The sequence below is a fragment of the Engraulis encrasicolus genome, chromosome 18, assembly GCF_034702125.1.
Source record: "Engraulis encrasicolus isolate BLACKSEA-1 chromosome 18, IST_EnEncr_1.0, whole genome shotgun sequence".
In the NCBI taxonomy this organism is placed as follows: domain Eukaryota; kingdom Metazoa; phylum Chordata; class Actinopteri; order Clupeiformes; family Engraulidae; genus Engraulis; species Engraulis encrasicolus.
This window is the reverse complement of record NC_085874.1, coordinates 13,094,825-13,114,003: the sequence shown is the minus strand read 5'-3', so window position 1 is coordinate 13,114,003 and position 19,179 is coordinate 13,094,825. Positions and strand designations below refer to the sequence as shown.

The window sequence follows — 19,179 nt, the reverse complement described above, 5'->3', positions numbered from 1 at the left end:
GGCCATGATTTTTTTTACACATTGGACGCACTGGCTTATAAGACGCTCTGGCAGTTTTTGACAATCTTTTATTATTGTCAATATTTTATTATTCTATTATATAGGAAGTGTGTTTCTGAATCTCTCTCTCTCTTTTGTCTTAAGCCTGCTTAGACTGATTGTGGTTTTCAGTTACCAAAAAAACCCAGAAAGGGGTGCAAAATCTTTGCAAAAAATGAGAAAATGCCGCAAAATCTTTGCAAAAAATGAGAAAATGCCGCCACAAAATCAGACATTTTGACCGCAAAAATCACAAAATCCCAGCGCAAAATCCTGGAGGGACTGATAGTACGTAAGACTCAATACCAAGACAACAGCAAGAAGCAGTATATTATGAAACCTAATACGCCAATACATGCTTGTTAATGCTAACATTTTGTTAGCTAAGAAATGCTTGCGAATAAATGCTTGCTAAGGAACGGTCCACTGCATTTCCATACTTAAAAGGTTCACTGTGCAGGAAATGGTGAAAAAAGGTACTGCAACTATACTACTCATTGAAACTGGGATGCCTATTGCCAAATTTGATCTATTCATGGAAGTTAACTAAGTAATAAACTAACATTTTCTAGTATGGCCCAAGTACAGTTATTTTTGCAGCTAAAAAATGTCTATTTCTGGAAATTCAAAATGGCGGACCATGGAGAAGATCCTCCTTTTCATGTATGTGCAATTTTCCCAGTCATAATGAAAACTTAGAATTTGATGGTGGTGGTAAGTATTCATGAACAAGGTAACATCAGTCAATCAGCAGCATGAATTCTGGAAATAAACAACTACAAATCTTACAGAGTGCACCTTTAACCATGTTCTTCTCTGATCCGAGATGAATTGATGACTACCTCTCTGTTTGTGCATGTCCACTATCAGTTTGGCACACAACGCCGTCTTCATTTTAAAAACCTTTCTCGCTCCCTGGCAACTACATCCAACCCCTTCTGTAATTATGGACAAACGTGAAAACCTCTCAAAGCTCCAAGGAGACTTTGCCAGCATGTATAAACCCTTGCTGCGGGGGTAGTGTGTGTGTGTGTGTGTGTGTGTGTGTGTGTGTGTGTGTGTGTGTGTGTGTGTGTGTGTGTGTGCGTGTGTGTGTGTGTGTGTGTGTGTGTGTGTGTGTGTGTGTGTGCGTGCGTGTGTGCGTGCGTGCGTGCGTGCGTGCGTGCGTGCGTGCGTGCGTGCGTGCGTGCGTGCGTGTTTGCGCAGCTATTAGTTTTACTTTGATGATGGATGACAAGGAGAGAAAATGATCAAGACTCGCTCGTGTACATAATGCATAAAAGTATTAAATATTCACCAGCAGTGATTAGTGGAGATTGGGAAATCTTTTAGATGATGGAGTGCTTATGGGAATATTTCTCTGTGTGTTTGTGTGTGTGTATGTGTGTGTCTGTGTTCATGAGTACGTATGAGTATGTGTGTATGCATGGACGTGTACAGTATGTGCGTCCGCATGACTATGCTTGTGTGTGCGTGTCTGTGTCTAAGCGTGTATTGTACATGTGAGCGCTTCGTGTACGGTATGTTATATAACCAACGGTGACAAAAATGAGTGGGCAGTATAGTTATAAAGCAAAGACTATGAAAAAGAAAAGTCAACGAGTTTCAGGGAGCTACTTTTTTTGCATTTCTCCACACAGTAGATGCTTCAAAAATGCTGCGAGTGTGTGTGTGTGCACCTGTCTGTGTATGTGTGTGCACCTGTCTGTGTATGTGTGTGTGTGTGTGTGTGTGTGTGTGTGTGTGTGTGTGTGTGTGTGTGTGTGTGTTTTGCGTGTGTGTGTGTGTGTGTGTGTGTACGTGTGTGTGTGTGTGTGTGTACGTGTGTGTGTGTGTGTGTGTGTGTGTGTGTGTGTGTGTGTGTGTGTGTGTGTGTGTGTGTGTGTGTGTGTGTACGTGTGTGTGTTGTTGGAAAATAGGCTAGATTCTGAGGTGCTAAAAATTAATGCATTGGCTTAATTCATTTGTGTTTGCAAGGAAATTCTACAATATTTGGGTATAATTAAAACATTAAAATAAATGTGTCTTGTTTTCTGTTGATGGGCACTCAAACCATTGAGTAGGACCAATGACCCCATGTGACAATCATGAGATGAGGGTGTTGAGTAATTGCCCATTCTTTTTAGGAGAGCCTACAGAGGTCATCAAACATTGTTGTGAGACAAGCTGAAAGCCTGTCATGTGATGTTTGATTAACTGATTGCTTATTTTCTGAATAAGTCTGAAGTCCATACCAAACTCCTTGAAGTATCATTCTTTCTAGGACACAGGATACAGTGATGTCACTCAGAAGCGAAACTATTTGACTTAATCCTTTTTAGGAGGCCAGGAGTAGGTGACAATGGGCAAACGACTAACATTGGATTTCAATCTTTTCAGAACCAAGGACCCTCAAATATGTCAAAAGAATGTGCTGTTGTATGTGTATTGCTTGATTAAAGTTACAGAACTCAGGAAGTCCACAGAGGAGGTCATGAAGACCTAGAGGGATGAAATCAAGGCCCACCCGGAATGAAGACAGCAGCTTACAATCGACACAGATTAGGCATATTCTGGGTTAACTAACAAATCACGTAATTGCTTACACATAACCACACCCATACACCCACAAACCATAAATACCAACAGATAGGGATATTCAGTAGTTCCTAATTTTGTTCCACCCGAACTCAATACGTGTTATGGGTCAGGGCGAGAGAAGGTTAGGATCTCCGGAACGTTCCGTAATGTTTTCGCTGTCATTGTCATTTTTATGTAGTAGACTCTGCAGTTCTGGAAAGCTGTAGTGTTTAGTGTGTATGGGCCATTGCTGGTATTCTGGACATTACCAGTGGTGGTCATTTTGTTATTTGGTAATTTTAGAAAATAAATAGATTAATTTGGCTTTTGGAGTTTTTGATTCCTTTGACTCGGATTTTGAACATGCAAGAAGCAAGAAGTGTAGAGACCAAGACGGTAAACTTCAACAGTGTGTGTACGTGTGTGTGTGTTTATGTGTCTCTGTGCCTGTGTGTGTTTGTCTGCGTGAGTGTGGCGTGTGTGTGTGTGTGTCTGTGTGAGTGTGGCGTGCGTGTGCGTGTGTGTGTGTGTGTGTGTGTGTGTGTGTGTGTGTGTGTGTGTGTGTGTGTGTGTGCGTGTGTCTGCGTGAGTGTGGCGTGTGTGTGTGTGTCTGTGTGTGTGTCTGCATGAGTGTGTGTGTGTGTGTCTGCATGAGGGTGGCGTGTGTGTGTGTGTGTGTCTGTGTGTGTGTGTCTGCGTGTGTGTGTGTGCACGCACGTCTCTGTACATGTGCGTCTCTGCGTCTGTGTGAGAGTTCACATGATGAGTGCGTGTGTGTGTGTGTGTGTGTGCGCGTGCGCGTCTTACCCGAGAAAGCGTTGCTGTAGTAGCGCGACAGGGTTTGCATGATGTCTTTGGAGTGCTGCGTCCAGGGGGCGATCTTGCGGTAGGTCTTCACCCGGTGCACCAGCTGGGAGCCACCGTACTGCAGCGAGAGCGTATCACCGTGGTCCTCATACAGCTCCTCAAACAACCTGCGCACACACATACACATGTATACGCGCACGCATACGCACACACACACGAGAACAGAAATTCACTCAAGATACAAACACAAAAGAAAATGCACAAATAAACGATATATACAAGACAAGTAAAATACATACAAGTATGATCAGCAGACAAACAAACGCCATAAGAGCGCACATGGTGAAATAGATGACAGAACATACTGTTCAACTGTCTAGGGTCAAATTCCTAGCATACACATGGATTTGGACTAGAATGATCCATGTGGTGTAAAATGTGGCTGCCCTTTTTTATTTTCATTTACATACCTGACACAGTCAGTGTCAAACTGCAACTTGGGCTTGTCGATCATCCCTAGTGCATAGAGCTGATAGGCCAGAGCACATTTTCCCACCATAAACTGGGCGGTGTTTGTGCGGTCCAGGCAGTCAACGCAGTTGGTCCGCAGCACACCGGTCTGGTTGTAGCATAGAAGAAGAGGTGTGAAAATGTATAAAATAAAAGGGGAGAGGAATTGAATAAACATGCATCCGTCACTACAGGTTGGCGGTGAAATTGTCTCTCATTTGGACTATTTGAAGCTGAAACTTCTCCCGACTGTCTTACTGTTCGTTCAAACTGACACCCTCCGTTGGTGGTTGATGGAAGGCGCTTCTGACAGAATGGGGGTTGTCTGTTCGTGTGTTATATGCTTTCTGATTGGCTACCAGATGGCCAAAGTTGACACGTTCTGAACTTTTGATGGAGGAAACGGAGCAGACGGTCCCCACAATGCATTTCACGTTCACCCATGCAAATTCAGTGGGCTCCATCATCAGAGAAAACCAATCTGAATGCACCGTTATCGCAGTTTTGACACAAAGACGAAAGCGAAAGTGAATTCAGACATTCCTTTCACCTTGTTTACTGAAATAATGTTGGAGATTATTCCAATGTTTAAAAAAAAACTCTTAACTAAAGTGGGTATTTGCAACAATGCATCTATAGTGGGGTTATTTCACATGAAATCAGACACTTTGGAGACAGACAGACACAGATTTTAATAAAATGTAGTGTGCCTTTTTAGTGGCAAATTAGGACCCCAGAACTGCATTTGCATGAATCTGGTACTAATATCGAGGTAGAGATGACTAAGACGGTTTTAATTAAGAGCGCAGGACACTATTCATCCTTGATTATGACAGTCATAATGTCTACTCCAGTGCGAACATGCATGAATAACCTTTCATTAGATTCCACTGACAACATTGGAACCGGCACAGAAGATGCATGCTCGGTCTGATCGCTACGGAATAAAAACCAGCTGGATGTGCAATGTCAATTGTAAGAAACAAATCAGCGTCTAGTGTGATTGCGGCCTAAGAATACAGCGCTCATCAGTTGGTGTGAGGGCATCCAATGTCGATGTTTGCTACCTTGGCAACAGATACACACAGGTTATTATAATAATTTATTATTAGTCCAGAGGGGAAAAAAAATATGTAATCAGAAAAAAAACATGGGACACGAAAGGGGGAAATGGAGTGTGTGAGCGAGTGAGAGAAATACCTGGACTCTGCCAGTTGATGTTAAACGTCCTCCTAGGTCTCCCCACCTGGACAAAACATACACACGCAAAACATGCAAGTTAACCAAGCTAGCTTGAAACTCAGGGTGATGAAATGTCAGTGTGGAGACGCCCATATGTGTTACATCAGTTTGCTTTGGTTCATTTTTTGGTTCATTAATATGTCTGATTTTTTTCTGAAATTTGTCTGACATTTTTGGGACACCCGCTTCTGATGCAAGCAATCACATGCGCTTATCAAGTTGGTTATCAAACTAATTGGTTATTGATCTAAATTTGGAAAAAGTAAAGATGTAGACCATTTCAATTTGCCTGCCTTGGTGAATTCATCCTCCCTTCACCCTACGTATATTTCACACACTACAGTAAGTAAAGTTTTACAACTCATCAACAACGAATCAGCAACAATATCATGCCAGTTCCTCATTTTTCCTTTGACTGAATAAAGCAACACATCATGGCTTACTTGTAGGACAATAGCAACGGTGAAATGTAAGAACTGAATGGATGTCATGGAGGGTCCTTTATAGGATCTTTCACTTGTTTAAAATATCACAATGAATACTTAGAATTTGATGGTGGTGGTAAGTATTCATGAAAAAGCAAACATTTCTGAATGGGCAGCATGAATTCTGGAAAGAAACTGCTAAAAATATTACACAGTGACGATATATAATTATTTTACAGACTTGTTGAACTGTGCCACCCTGTTGTTCTGAGAAGGAGCCACGTTTCTCAGAAGAACACAAAGTTCTCAGGAGTGTAACGCGTTAAATGTTTCCCATTAACAGAGCAACAACGGCGGAGAGAGACAGAGAGAGAGAGAGAGAGAAACAGGAAGAGACAAACAGATAGAGAGAGAGAGAAACAGAGAGAGAGAGAGAAACAGAGAGAGAGAGAAACAGAGAGAGAGAGAAACAGAGAGAGGCAGTGAGAGAGCACACGAGAGCGAGCAATACTGTATGATTAATTGAGCCATGTCCTCTTTCACCTTTCAACATTCATTTCTGTAAAATATGGAATGCCACACAATATGCACAAGAAATGTTTGGGCAATGACACTGCTGTCATGCCAAAATACAGTACTGCACCGAAGTGTGTGTGCATGTGACAAACATCGCTCAGAGAGCAGTTTTAAGTGTGTCCTTCAGGAAACTGTGGGCGCTGTACACTATGCATTTCCTGTATGTGAGAACCAAAGTCAGGCCCTGGGCTATAATAGAAATGTGTGTGTGTGTGTGTGTACATACCGCTCATCTGGTCTTAGGCTGTGACAATGGAAATCAGATCGATTGACAAAGAATCCAGTTCTCTTCACCACGTTCTCAGCAATCATGCTCAGCCGATCCAGGACATTACATAATTTACTGGAGAGAGGGAGAGAGAGAGAGAGAGAGAGAGAGAGAGAGAGAGAGAGAGAGAGAGAGAGAGAGAGAGAGAGAGAGAGAACATGAACCGAGAAAACATGTTTTATCGGAAGTATGTGCTTCACTAATGTGGACTGCCAGAGGTAAGAGACTGTAGTCTGTGCATTGAAGGTTTGCATTTCCTTTCAGTCCTGTTCCTGAGAAAAGTTTTGAGTTATGTGTTCCTTCAGCCCTTGAGCTCTTCCTGTCTAAAGAGAACATTCAATGCCATGGCGGTACAAAAGTGTTTACACATCTTGGTGTACTTGGTGACGTTCCATTCGATGTAGTCAATGGTGTGGTCGGGGGGCAGTGCAGTGTAGTGTGTGCATGTGCGTGTGTCACTGATATAACATTACATTACATTGCATTTGGTAGACACTTTTTGATCAAAGTGACTTAGAATCGAGGACATAGCCAGCATCATAGCCAACATCACTAATAGCGCGTTCAGGCCGACTGAGAACCGTGCTGGAGCCCGTTCCCGCACCTAATCGCGAACCGGCCGTCGTGTTCATGCCACAGATATTTGCGTTCGCGAACCGGGCAGTTGGTTTGCAATGCGAACCGCAAAATACTAGGTTTTTCTCCGCGAACCGTGACGACAGCGTGCCCGTCAGCAGGTTCATCCGTGTAACGCAGTCACGTGCAGGAAAAGTTCAGAGCCCGGTATGAACACGGGCGGTTCGCAGATAAGCACTTAAGTGCTGAACGTAACTGGTGCGGGCACCGGCACCGGCTCCAGCTCCGTTCTGAAAGCCCTATAAGAGATATGAACAGCACAGGATATATACAGAAAAACAAGTGCAGATGCAAAGCAGGGTTAGGTTTTTTTAAGTAAAGTAGAGTACACACACGTACACATCATGCCTGGCCTGAGACTAGGGCAGCTCAAGCATGTAGTAGATACTGTAGTCACGAAAGAGGAGTCTTTACTTGCTTCTAGAAGGCCACTGAGGAACAAAGTAAAAGACGGGCCAGACAGCCATCTATAGTATAGACCGCGGAACGTATTTGAACAAGGGGGGGCCGCAAGGGGGGGACCCATTTTAGGACGGGGGGTTTGGGGGTATTCACCCAAGAAAAATTCCGTTTCTTAGATGCAATTTCATGCATTTTAATGCATTTTTGCATGAAATCTCACGCCGGACAAGGCACTGAAAAGACGATGGACGGTCCATCCCACATAACGACGTCTGGCCACCCCAGGCCACAATCGCAAGAGGGGGTCTGTGTCACCAAAATTTTAGGTCGGACAAGATGCATAGCCGAGGCTATGCGCGGTATATCCTACATGGACACGCATACATCATCACAGAACGGTGCAGAATAAAAATGTTCTGCACCTCGTTGGTCGCTGGAAACGCAACTGAAAAACGGTGGGCTTGCTTGTACCAGTAGCCTACTTAAGCTATGAGAAACACTGAACACAAAGAAGTGAACCTTCTCTGGTGCTTGGTCAGATGAGTGCATTGAGGATTGGGGATGTTTGCTGTTTTATCGGAGTTGAGTGCGCGCACGAGAGAGAGAGAGAGAGAGAGAGAGAGAGAGAGAGAGAGAGAGAGAGAGAGAGAGAGAGAGAGAGAGAGAGAGAGAGAGAGAGGATACATCACGTTGCCAGGATGATTTTACTTATGTCCAAACAGCCAACAAAACTAAAAGAACCACATCAGCATGACTCACCTACACTGCCCCTTACATTGATGGAGGTTGCAAAGATAACTGTAACTTTCTTGGTAATCCACTACTAAAACCATTCGATGGATAATGGTTGGGAGTATTCCTTGCTGTGTTCTTTTTTATGGGTGGTGACACTGTACTTGGCAGCGGTGATTGTCAATAAAAAAAAATAAGCACAGCTTTTGTTAAACTTTCGTGTGTGCTCTACATTCCCGCGGCACGCTGCAGGGAGCACTGAAGCACCATTCTCTGCTGATCGAAGTCGGTGAAAGCGCATGCGACCCTACCCGCGCTTTCAGATGAATAAGTGGCAACGCTTGCTGTACGTTCCCGCGGCAACCTGGCTTCTTTGCGTCGCTGTCTGCTCAGCGAAATGATTAAATGGTTAACCGTTTTGGACGGTTTGGTGAGACCTTACTCAACCTCGCCTATAGGCTACTTCTTCCGCGCGATTTTCAGTGCTGCGCTATTGTTTGGAACTCCAGATCTTGCAACATTCACGCGCATGTTAAATATTAATTGGTTAACGAAATATTGGTTTAGGGAAATGCTTTATTGCATTATTACTGCGAGGGTTGTGTTTAGGTTTGATATTGTCCTCGGGTTTTGACTTGGATTTTTTTTAAAGTCCTTCATTCATTTATTTTTCAAAAAGTTACCCGGGCCACGGCCCCCCTGGCCCGGCCGTTTCCGCGGTCCATGATCTATACTGATTGATACCAGCAGTTATAGGGAGCATGTTCATCTGGAAGAGAAGATATTTCCTGTATCCCTGAGGCTGGATTCCGACAGCAAGATGTTTTTTTTTGCTGGTCAAAACAGTTGTAGGATAATTCATCAGACTTAGTTTCCATTGATATTAACTTGTTAAGTGAAATCAAATAAAGTGTGTGTGTGTGTGTGTGTGTGTGTGTGTGTGTGTGTGTGTGTGTGTGTGTGTGTGTGTGTGTGTGTGTGTGTGTGTGTGTGTGTGTGTGTGTGTGCATGGTTCCCTACTGGTATTTCTCCAGGGCCTTCTCCAGCGAGCCCCATACGATGAGGTGTTGGAACTTAAGTTGTTTCCCCACCCGTCACGGTGGCAGGTAGATTTCAAAATCTACCAGTCACTCACTGTTTTTACCAGTCAAAGTGACTGGTGGGTTGAAAAATGTACCAGTCAGTCACCACTGAAATTTACCCGTCATTCGCAGGTGGACGTGTACTTATTTCCATCCCTGGAGTGTGAGTGTGTGTGTGTGTGTGTGTGTGTGTGTGTGTGTACCAGTGTTAATTTCGTCAACCACGACGATGACGAAAATATTTCGTCAACGCCCCTTTTTCCCTTGACGATGACGAGACGATGACGCACTAAAAATTGCCTCAAGCAAATCAAAATATGACGAAAATAAAAAAATATTTTCGTCAAGGAGACTAAGACGAGACGAAATTTACAAGCCATGGACGAATGGACATTAAAAATATATAATTATTTATAATGAATTTGTAATCTGTAATTGTTATATAGGCCTAAGTATCTTGAACTTCATAGGTGATTGCGCGCTAGGGCTGTGTTGCCTCGCTTGTATCTGCTGGCAACCAGTGCATGGAGCGGCTCAGTCAGTAGTTCTGTAGCCTAGTAGTTCAGTGAGTCCATTTGAGTTGAGTTTAGGTCCTAAAACATTCCCAGAGAAAGAGAAAAAATAGCCGACGTTGAGGGAAGTGTTAATTTTGAAACATGTTCAACAACCCTCTTGTCCATGACGAAGACATGTGTTTCTGCAGTAGGTAATGACAGTCGCGCCAATCCTCCTCTGATACTGTCATTCTAAACCTCCTCGAGCTTCCACTATTCTCCTTTTCACTTAGGCTGTCTTAGCCCGGCGTTCGTTGTCTGTTCTTTTTTTGTAAGGTTTGCTATATTTGTTGTTTAACCATATGAGTAGGCAGTTCGCAAGCAAATCATGACGGTCGGATTTGTGAATTTATTTAAATCAGTCACCGCTGGAGCGCGCGCCAGCAGGGGGAAAGTTGGCCTGTCTAAAGTAACAGAGGCACGGCTACTGAATGTAGCCTAGTTTTGAAAAGAATCAATGGATGGGCGATCGCTAAGGAGTTTTAAACTGTTGAGATTTGAAACGTGTTCTCGTCGAGAGCAACGCTAAAAGACCCAAGGAAATCGACAGCATTTCCATGCGTCTTCAGCGTCTTCCCAAGTTCCAAAAACTCTTTTCAGGTCATGCTTATCGAGCCTCGACACCCCCGACAAACAAAACAGCATTAGTGTTTAAATATTTGTATGTGCGTGTCCTTTCTATCGTCCAGTCTGCATACCCCCTGCCTAACTATTTTTTTCTGGGACTTTTGCAGGGCATACGAAGTGTGCTCGCGCATTCTATTTAAGCCTATTCCACACATGCCGCATGAGTCACTATCGTTCTCTGCTCGCATTGCCAATTGAAAACAAGAACCGCTAACTTGCATAGTCTAACATCAGCAGTATTTTATCTGACTCGTGGTCATCGGGAAGCCACTATCAGGGAGACTTCTTGAACTTCATGCAGACTTGGGTGTCTGGTCTTCCCACTGCCGGCAATCTGCAGGCTTTAAGTCACACGGTCAGGTGAAGAAGAGCATGTAGCTTTCCTCCGTGATCAAACTCAAAATCAAATATAATATGCAGCAGCTTCTAATGCACAAGAGAGAGAGAGAGAGAGAGAGAGAGAGAGAGAGAGAGAGAGAGAGAGAGAGAGAGAGAGAGAGAGAGCGCAGCCTGCACCTGGATGTGTGTGTGTGTGTATGTGTGTGTGTGTGTGTGATGCTCTTTTGCTCTATGATGTTGAAATGACTGATTTGGGTTTTGGTGGAAAATGACCAAGTAACAAGGTGAATATTTGCTGCAATAGGCTATATTAGTAATACTTTGTGAAATAACAATAGCCATTGTAGGTTATTTATTTTACACAATATTGACTAAAATGACAAAAAATTGAAATGTTGACTAAACTTGAAATGTTGACTAAAATGACTAAAATGACTAAAATTTGACTATGACTAAAATTGATTTTCGTCATTTTGACTAAGACTAAGACTAAATTGGGAAGGCAATGACTAAAATATGACTAAGACTAAAATTGATTTTCGTCATTGTGACTAAGACTAAGACTAAATCAAAAAAAGCTGACGAAATTAACACTGGTGTGTACCTCTTGGTGTACTTGGCCATGTCCCAGGCGATGTAGTCTATGGCGTGGTCTGGGGGCAGGAACTGGTTCAGGTTGAGGACGGCGGGGTACAGCTCATCACTTAGAATCTTCTCATGCTTGCGCTTCTCACGTTTCTACACACACACAGACACACACACTTGACTCAGTACAGCTACAGACATAGAACACAGCACTGAACAAAAAAAAGGCATACACATACTGTAGACCCAGCGGTGCTTCTCTCTATTGTTGCGGGATAATATCCCCATTATGGGGATAACAATAGGGATAATATCGATCACGTCATGTCATGCATCGATTGAAAGGAGCACGCATGCACGCAAGCACGCACACAGTTTTGACGATTTCAGAACCGCAAGCGTCCTCCATTTCTATATGTGTGCTGGGATGGCTAGATGGTGGGGATGGAGCCTTTCTGTGCATGACCTGACGGAGGATACAAGCCCAGCAGGAGTTGCTGGGTAACCTTGTGCTGCCTCTTCATCCCGGTCTGTACTCCCCATGCCGAGGACTTACCTGACCCTTATTCAACACAGGCGCACGCACGCACGCACGCACGCACGCACGCACGCACGCACGCACGCACGCACGCACGCACACATACTTTGCACGCAGACACGGAACCCCTGCTGATCTTTCTGCTGCTGTAGAAGACTCCAATAAAAGTGCTCCAATAAAACCACTTAGGCACCACCACATACTACAAAGCACACACACTCACATGCCACATGACCCGCAACTGCACATACAAGTGTGCACACGTGCATGCACAAACATGCTCAGACAGACAGATAGACAGACAAAAAGGCGCACAAGTACAAAAACCAAGACAGTCACAAAGCTGTAAACACAGAAAGACACACTTTAGCCTACACACACCCAGGTTTGTGATTAGTCTCACACCGAAAAGCTGGTAGATAAAGCTAACAGAACCATTAAAACTGAATAGAGGGGACGCCGTGGGTTCTATTCTAAAGTGAGACAACGGAGGCGGGTGGGACTAGATCCAAAAACCGGAAAAAAACGGCAATTCCCATTCATCTCTATGGGAGACTTGAGACAATGCGTCTCCTTGCCCGTTCTTGCTGAGTCTACTCTATTTCTGGCAAATGGTAGCTTCAGAGAGCTATTTAAATTGTTTAAATGACCAAGGACCATTGTTAGTTGACAGTTAGAAATCTTTTTGAATTCTTTTGATTGACAGTCAAACGCAACTGTTGTCGCTAGTTTTCAGCGTTGCTAGGGAACACGTGGACATTTAGAATTGAGAAGAATTCTCACAGATCAATCGCGGATACTTAAAAACAGTTGAACGGAATACAATAGAAGAACGATGTCCATGTACAGTGCCCTCCATAATTATTGGCACCCCTGGTTGAGATGTGTTTTTTAGCTTCCAATTATTTTATTTTTTTTCTAAATAATATGGGACCTTAATGGAAAAAAAGAGAAAAATCCAACCTTCAATACAAGTGCATTTATTCAGTGGGGAAAAAATCCCACATAAAGAAATAATTATTTGACATCAAATAATGTGTGTCACAATTATTAGCACCCCTGGTGTTAATATTTTGTACAACCCCCTTTTGCCAACAAAACAGCACCTAATCTTCTCCTATAATGTTTCACAAGATGGGAAGAGACAGAAAGAGGGATCTTCAGCCATTCCTCTTTGCAGAATCTCTCTAAATCATCCAGAGACCTGGGTCCTCTCCTCTGTACTCTCCTCTTCAGCTCACCCCACAGGTTCTCAATGGGCTTGAGGTCAGGGGACTGAGATGGCCATGGGAGGAGCTTGATTTTGTGTCTGGTGAACCATTTCTGTGTAGATTTGGCCATATGTTTAGGGTCATTGTCTTGCTGAAAGACCCAGTGACGACCCAGCTTCAGCTTTCGGGCAGAGGGCAACAGATTTTGATTTAAAATGTCCTGGTATTTCAAAGCATTCATGATGCCATGCACCCTAACAAGGTTCCCAGGGCCTTTGGAAGCGAAACAGCCCCACAGCATCACTGACCCACCCCCATACTTCACAGTGGGTATGAGGTGCTTTTCAGCATGCGCATCTTTCGTGGTACGCCAGACCCACTTAGAGTGTTTGTTGCCAAAAAGCTCAATCTTGGTCTCATCTGACCAAAGCACACGGTCCCAGTTGAAGCCCCAATACCGCTTGGCGAACTCCAGACGCTTGCGTTTATGATTGTGAGTGAGGAAAGGTTTTCTCCGTGCATGCCTCCCAAACAGCTTGTTGGCGTGTAGACAGCGCCTGATGGTTGATTTGGAGACTTTGTGACCCCAGGATGCTACCATTTGTTGTAATTCTGTAACAGTGAGCTTTGGAGATCTTTTGATTTCTCTTACCATCCTCCTCACTGTGCGTGGTGGGTCCTCGTCCAGGCTTGTTTACCACTGTTCCAGTTGTTTTGAACTTCTTAATTATTCCTCTCACAGTGGATATGGGCAGCTGCAGTTAAGTGGCAATCTTCTTGTAGCCTCTGCCTGACCGGTGAAGGTCGACGCACATCTGCCTCACTTGTATGCTGTGTTCCTTTGTCTTTCCCATGTTTAAGAGTGGATAAGAGAAATGACCTCGGTGTCACGTCATATTTATACCCCAGGGAAACAGGAAGTGATGAATTACTAATTAAATGTTCCTACATACTCTGGTAAACTTTGTAAACTACTCTAGAAATGACAGAAATGCTTCAATTATATTTATTTCCTGGGAATTGTTAAGGGTGCCAATAATTGTGGAACAGGTGATTTAATGAAAAATAATTATTTTTTAGTCAGGGATTTTCTTATTTTCTTACAATTCATTTGAGTTGAAGGCTACATTTTCCTACAATTTTCAGTGTGACAGTATTCTTCTGCAATAAACACTGAATTTATTTTAAGGCTTTTAACACATCTCAACCAGGGGTGCCAATAATTATGGAGGGCACTGTATATACCGTCAGTGAACAGAACCCTCAGCACACACTGCAACATTGGTTTGTGCCAATTTAGTAGGGGAATTGATCTGTCTTGAAAATGTCCTGATTGTTCAGTTAGTGGAAGGCCAGCCATGCGTGCACACTTATGTTAGTGAGAGCCTCAGAACTCAATAGCGTGAGTCACTTTATTGCACAAAGTTAGTTTGATTTGACTTTAGTTGCCTAAACTTTTTGTTAGTTAATTTTTCTCTTTTCTTTTGACCCTCGTGTCATTGTTTGTTTATTTGCATTTTTGAATTTAGTTTATTCTCACTGTAAATAAGTGCACAGATTTTGGCTGTGGAAAAATAATAAAAACAACCCTCAACTTTTGCGCAAACCTTCTTGTGGACCTGCATCTCTGCCAGACTTGCATGTCACGGCTACACATCTACACATTGACTTTTTGTAAGCAAGTTTTGTTCTTCTCATACCTTACTTATTTTTTTGAATATTTTTTGTACATATAGTTTTTGCAATGTTTGGTGACTCAAGCTTTTTTTTCACCCCTTATTTTTGTGTTACTGCCTTCACTAATTTATCATGGGCATGAGGCTACACTACAACGCACAGAACAAGGCATAACAAGGCAGAACAAACAGGTGTTGGTAGGAGCTGTGGCCGGCCCTGACCAGTTGCAGCCCCACCTCAGCTCACCTCACCTCCGCTCACCTCAGCTCGGCTCGGCAGGGAACAGGGAGCAAATACAGCAGAACACTGAGGGGGTCCAGGAGGCTACACGCTCCACAACAACCATCACATGTGCACTCAGGCTCAAATGGAACAACATTGTAAAAACAGAAACAACCCTCCCATGTATCACTGACCATGGATGTGGAGTGCGTGTGCGTACTCGCTCTCTCTCTCTCATGAAAAAAAACTCTTTTAAGGGGGGTGTATGTGTGTGTTGAAGAGGGTTTGTGATGTATTATAGATGCTTGGACCATGTGAGCTCTCTCTCTCTCTCTCTCCAGACAAGAACAATAACAGAGAAAAAACAAAAAGGTTCTTTGAACAGAGACTGTGATGATTAGCTGTAATGAAGAGTCATTCTCTCCCTCTACACTGTCTCACTCACATACACACACCTCAGTCATAACGCTCGACACGTGCAGGGCCACTGCCGCTTCCACTAACAGCTTCCTCTGGGCCCAGGACAAAATCATCTGAAAGCCCCCTCTATTTCAATACATACAAATACAGAGGAGGCCATACTCTTCCTGGGCCCAGGACAAGTAATCCGCTTGTCCCCACCCCAACCGTCGGCAGGCCTGGACACGCGTCTAACGTGTCCCAAAAGACCTTTCATCATCTTGTGTCTGTGGATCAGCTCTCTAGCAGCTACCCCCTTCCCCTCCACCACAGTCTGTGGCCTTTCAGATAAGCAGACATGAGATTTCAGGAACGCTAGTCCGCATGTGTGCCCCAGCATATTCCTGCCCACCACCGCTGGTGACCACACTGCATGAATCCAAACAGGGTTGTTTATACATGAGAGAGAGAGAGAGAGAGAGAGAGAGAGAGAGAGAGAGAGAGAGAGAGAGAGAGAGAGAGAGAGAGAGAGAGAGAGAGAGAGAGAGAGAGAGAGAGAGAGAGCGAGAGAGAGCTCACATGCTTGTCCATGTGAGTCAGCAGGGAGGGAGGATGTTACACCACACCAACAAACACACACAGGTGGGATATAGCGTGAACAACATCAGGCAGAGATATAAATCCTCTCAGTGGGGGTTACCATTGTGCATTGTACACACAAACACCCGCGTGTACACACTACAAGGTACTGAAACTCCAGTATTATTACAGTTCACCTGATGTGACAAGATAATATTGAGCGGAGATTGTCTGGCACACAGGTGTCTTGTGATGTTCCCTCTCTGCTTGTGCCGAATGAGCATCAGGACGTGTCTTGGAAGGATACAGACACTCAGAGCTGGGAACAGACAGGGACACTCCAAAAAGTGGTGTCACCGTGAACAGCAGAGGCGTGTGCAAGAGAATTCACAAAGCAAAGCTAAATTCTACAGATGCACCAGATCCTGATTTTTAGGATCCTACCGGATACCAGATCCACTGCTTAAGATCCTGCCGGACCCGGATCCTGTGAAAAACCCTATTATCCTGCCGGATCCGGAACCGGATCTTGGATCCTGTGCATCTCTACTAAATTCAACATGTAGTCCAAGCAAAAAAGTTGAGCAGTTTAATTCTGTGAGAATCAGAATGTCACCCACACTGGCCAGTGGAATCAATAACATAAAGGCTCCAATTGATCGATTTGCAGCTTTGCATCGACATTCCTTTCAATAAAGGTCAACTCATCTCTTCAGGGGGGCTTTTATGACTTTTCGTTGGATAGGACAGTCCGAGATGGTGACAAGAAGTGAGTTGAAGAGAGAGAGCTGGAAGAGGATCCTGAAATGCTGGAATCGTGCTGGAATTGAATGGCGCGGTGCAACATTATGATGCCTTAGTTGTTTGAGCCATGGCCAAGGGCCCAGAAGTGTCTCTAACGGTAGGGCACTGGGCTGCCACGCCAGCAACCCAGGTTCAATTCTAGCATTTACCAATCCTTCCCCATCTCTCTCCCCCTTAGCTTCCTGTCTACCTCTCCTATACTACTGTACCATCATCAATAAAGTAAAAAAGACAATACATAAATAAATGAATAAACATAAAAAAGGCAGTGTGGGAGAGGGGGGCTGACCTTAACCAGGTTGAGGATGATGATGGGAGAGCCGAATCGCCTGAGCATCTGGTCGAAGTGCAGCGCCGCCACATGGGCGTACGGATCAGCCTGGTCCACTGAGGAGGGAGAAGGATGGGACAGAGGACAGGGACAGACAGAGGGAACAGGAGGGATGAATGGAGAGAGAGAGAGAGAGAGGGAGAGGGAGAGAGGCAGAGGGAGAGGGAGAGAGGCAGAGAGAGAGAAACAGAGAGACACCAAAAAACACCAGAGGGTGTTGGACAAGGAAGAGAATGAGAGATGGAGAGAGAAGAGAAATGGAGAAACCAACCATTAATATTCTTGTAAAAAACATTAAACATTTTTTTCACCAACACCAACCCTTCACAGACTACATATACAGTTGAGGACGATATTATTAGCCCCCCTCCTGAAATTAGATATCTCTCTTGATTTCTCAGTGAGAAGGACCACTATGAACTGTTTCTGTTATTCTGGAAACAAATACACTGATGGAGATAATGTCCAATGAGTTGAATTTGGATTTTTCCATTTTCACAATGAGTTTAAACAAAAAAGGGTAAAAATGGCAAGGACAAAATGATTAACCCCCTTATCATTAATAATCAATACAGTGCCATTTATGAACCAAAACTGACATCAGGCACTTTGATTAGTTGTTAACTATGTTGGCACATGCCCTACCAGGGATTTTGGCCAATTTTTTCACTGCAAATAGTTAACCTGGTCCAAATTGCATGGGTGTTGAGGATGGACATTCATTTTCAGCATTCCTCAAAGACTATCTAAAGGATTGAGATCTGAACCTGAAGGAATCTGAATATTGCCCCCAATCTGAGACATTACATTTGGATGTCCATGCATTGTTTTATCCATGAAGGAACAACTCTCTTAGTTTGTAAGAGGCAATAAAGGTTACTTTCCCAATAAGCCTCGAGGGGATAGTTATGAATCACTGGTGCTGATTGCTATTGGATACAACTATCATTGTATGTGACATCATTCCATGTGACCTCACTTCCTGTGGAGGTCTTTTTAAGTTCAGCCACTGGCATTGTTCTGCCCTTCTTCTTGCTACTTCTTTGTCTGTACCTGTACCGTTATAACACCTCATTGGAGAGAGGGGGTGGGGAGGCCTGTGGACAGGCCTTTGGGGCCTATAGAGCTCGAAAGTCCCGCCCCTTAGTTCCGCGTTTCACGGGACCTAAGCTGACCATCTAACAACATGGTAGAGACTAAATATCTTCTGATCTCAGTCATGATATGCGCGGGGCTACAAATATGCTGTTTAAGAGGCTAGATAAAGATTATTCATCCTGAAGTATCAATGTTTTGTTCCGAGGCCGTCGGCATGAAAAATGTGAAGAAACACAGCTTTCTAAAAAGTTTGGGGGTTCATACGAAAAATTAAGCAAAAATATCAGAAAAAACATATATGGAGCTCGTGGCACAACGCGAAGGGGATCGAAATATTATTTTAATACCGCCATTGGATTACATGCTACGATTTTCGGCTAAAAACGCCGTTGAGGTCCCATGAAATCGGGGGAAGTGACGTCACTTTCGAGCTCTATTGGCCTCACCTCTCCCTCTCTCAAGTTAATAAACCTTGCATTTCTGAATTCCAACTATTGCACTGGATCTGGTCTTAAATATTAATCAGTAGTAAAACCTAGATACTATCTGAACCACAACATGATCATGGTTTTAGTAACCTTGAAGAACATTTGAACAATTTTGGATGTAAGTTTTTGGTTATTATCTTATTGAAAGATCCAGTGAAGATCTTAGCTTCCTCTATGAGTATATTTTTGCATGGTCACCTTACACATTCTATCATAATCTTCTGTTTTTATGGTGCCGTACACCCAAACAAGGTTACCTGTGGCTGAGGCTGCCACAGAATGATGCTTCCACCACCATGTTTAATTGTGGAAACCATGTCATACATTTTTAAGGACTACCCCTTTCTTCACCTGACAGAGGCAGAATTCATGCATCAAAGCAGGTGCAATTGAATCTCATCAGATGAAAGCAGAGACTTTCAAAACTCATTTTTGACTTTCAAATGTTC

General features: G+C 43.7%; 1 protein-coding gene across 1 annotated transcript in view; it reads right to left on the bottom strand.

The window, feature by feature from the left end:
• fig4a (FIG4 phosphoinositide 5-phosphatase a) overlaps positions 1-19,179 on the bottom strand; it is a 131,255-nt gene that overhangs the window by 62,715 nt on the left and 49,361 nt on the right. The window contains exons 11-16 of the mRNA XM_063223065.1: positions 17,103-17,200; positions 11,403-11,536; positions 6,385-6,501; positions 5,116-5,161; positions 3,876-4,024; positions 3,406-3,572 (exon numbers count right to left, since the gene is read on the bottom strand). Of these exons, the coding sequence (XP_063079135.1) occupies positions 3,406-3,572; positions 3,876-4,024; positions 5,116-5,161; positions 6,385-6,501; positions 11,403-11,536; positions 17,103-17,200 (711 nt within the window). The remainder of the gene's footprint in view (positions 1-3,405; positions 3,573-3,875; positions 4,025-5,115; positions 5,162-6,384; positions 6,502-11,402; positions 11,537-17,102; positions 17,201-19,179) is intronic.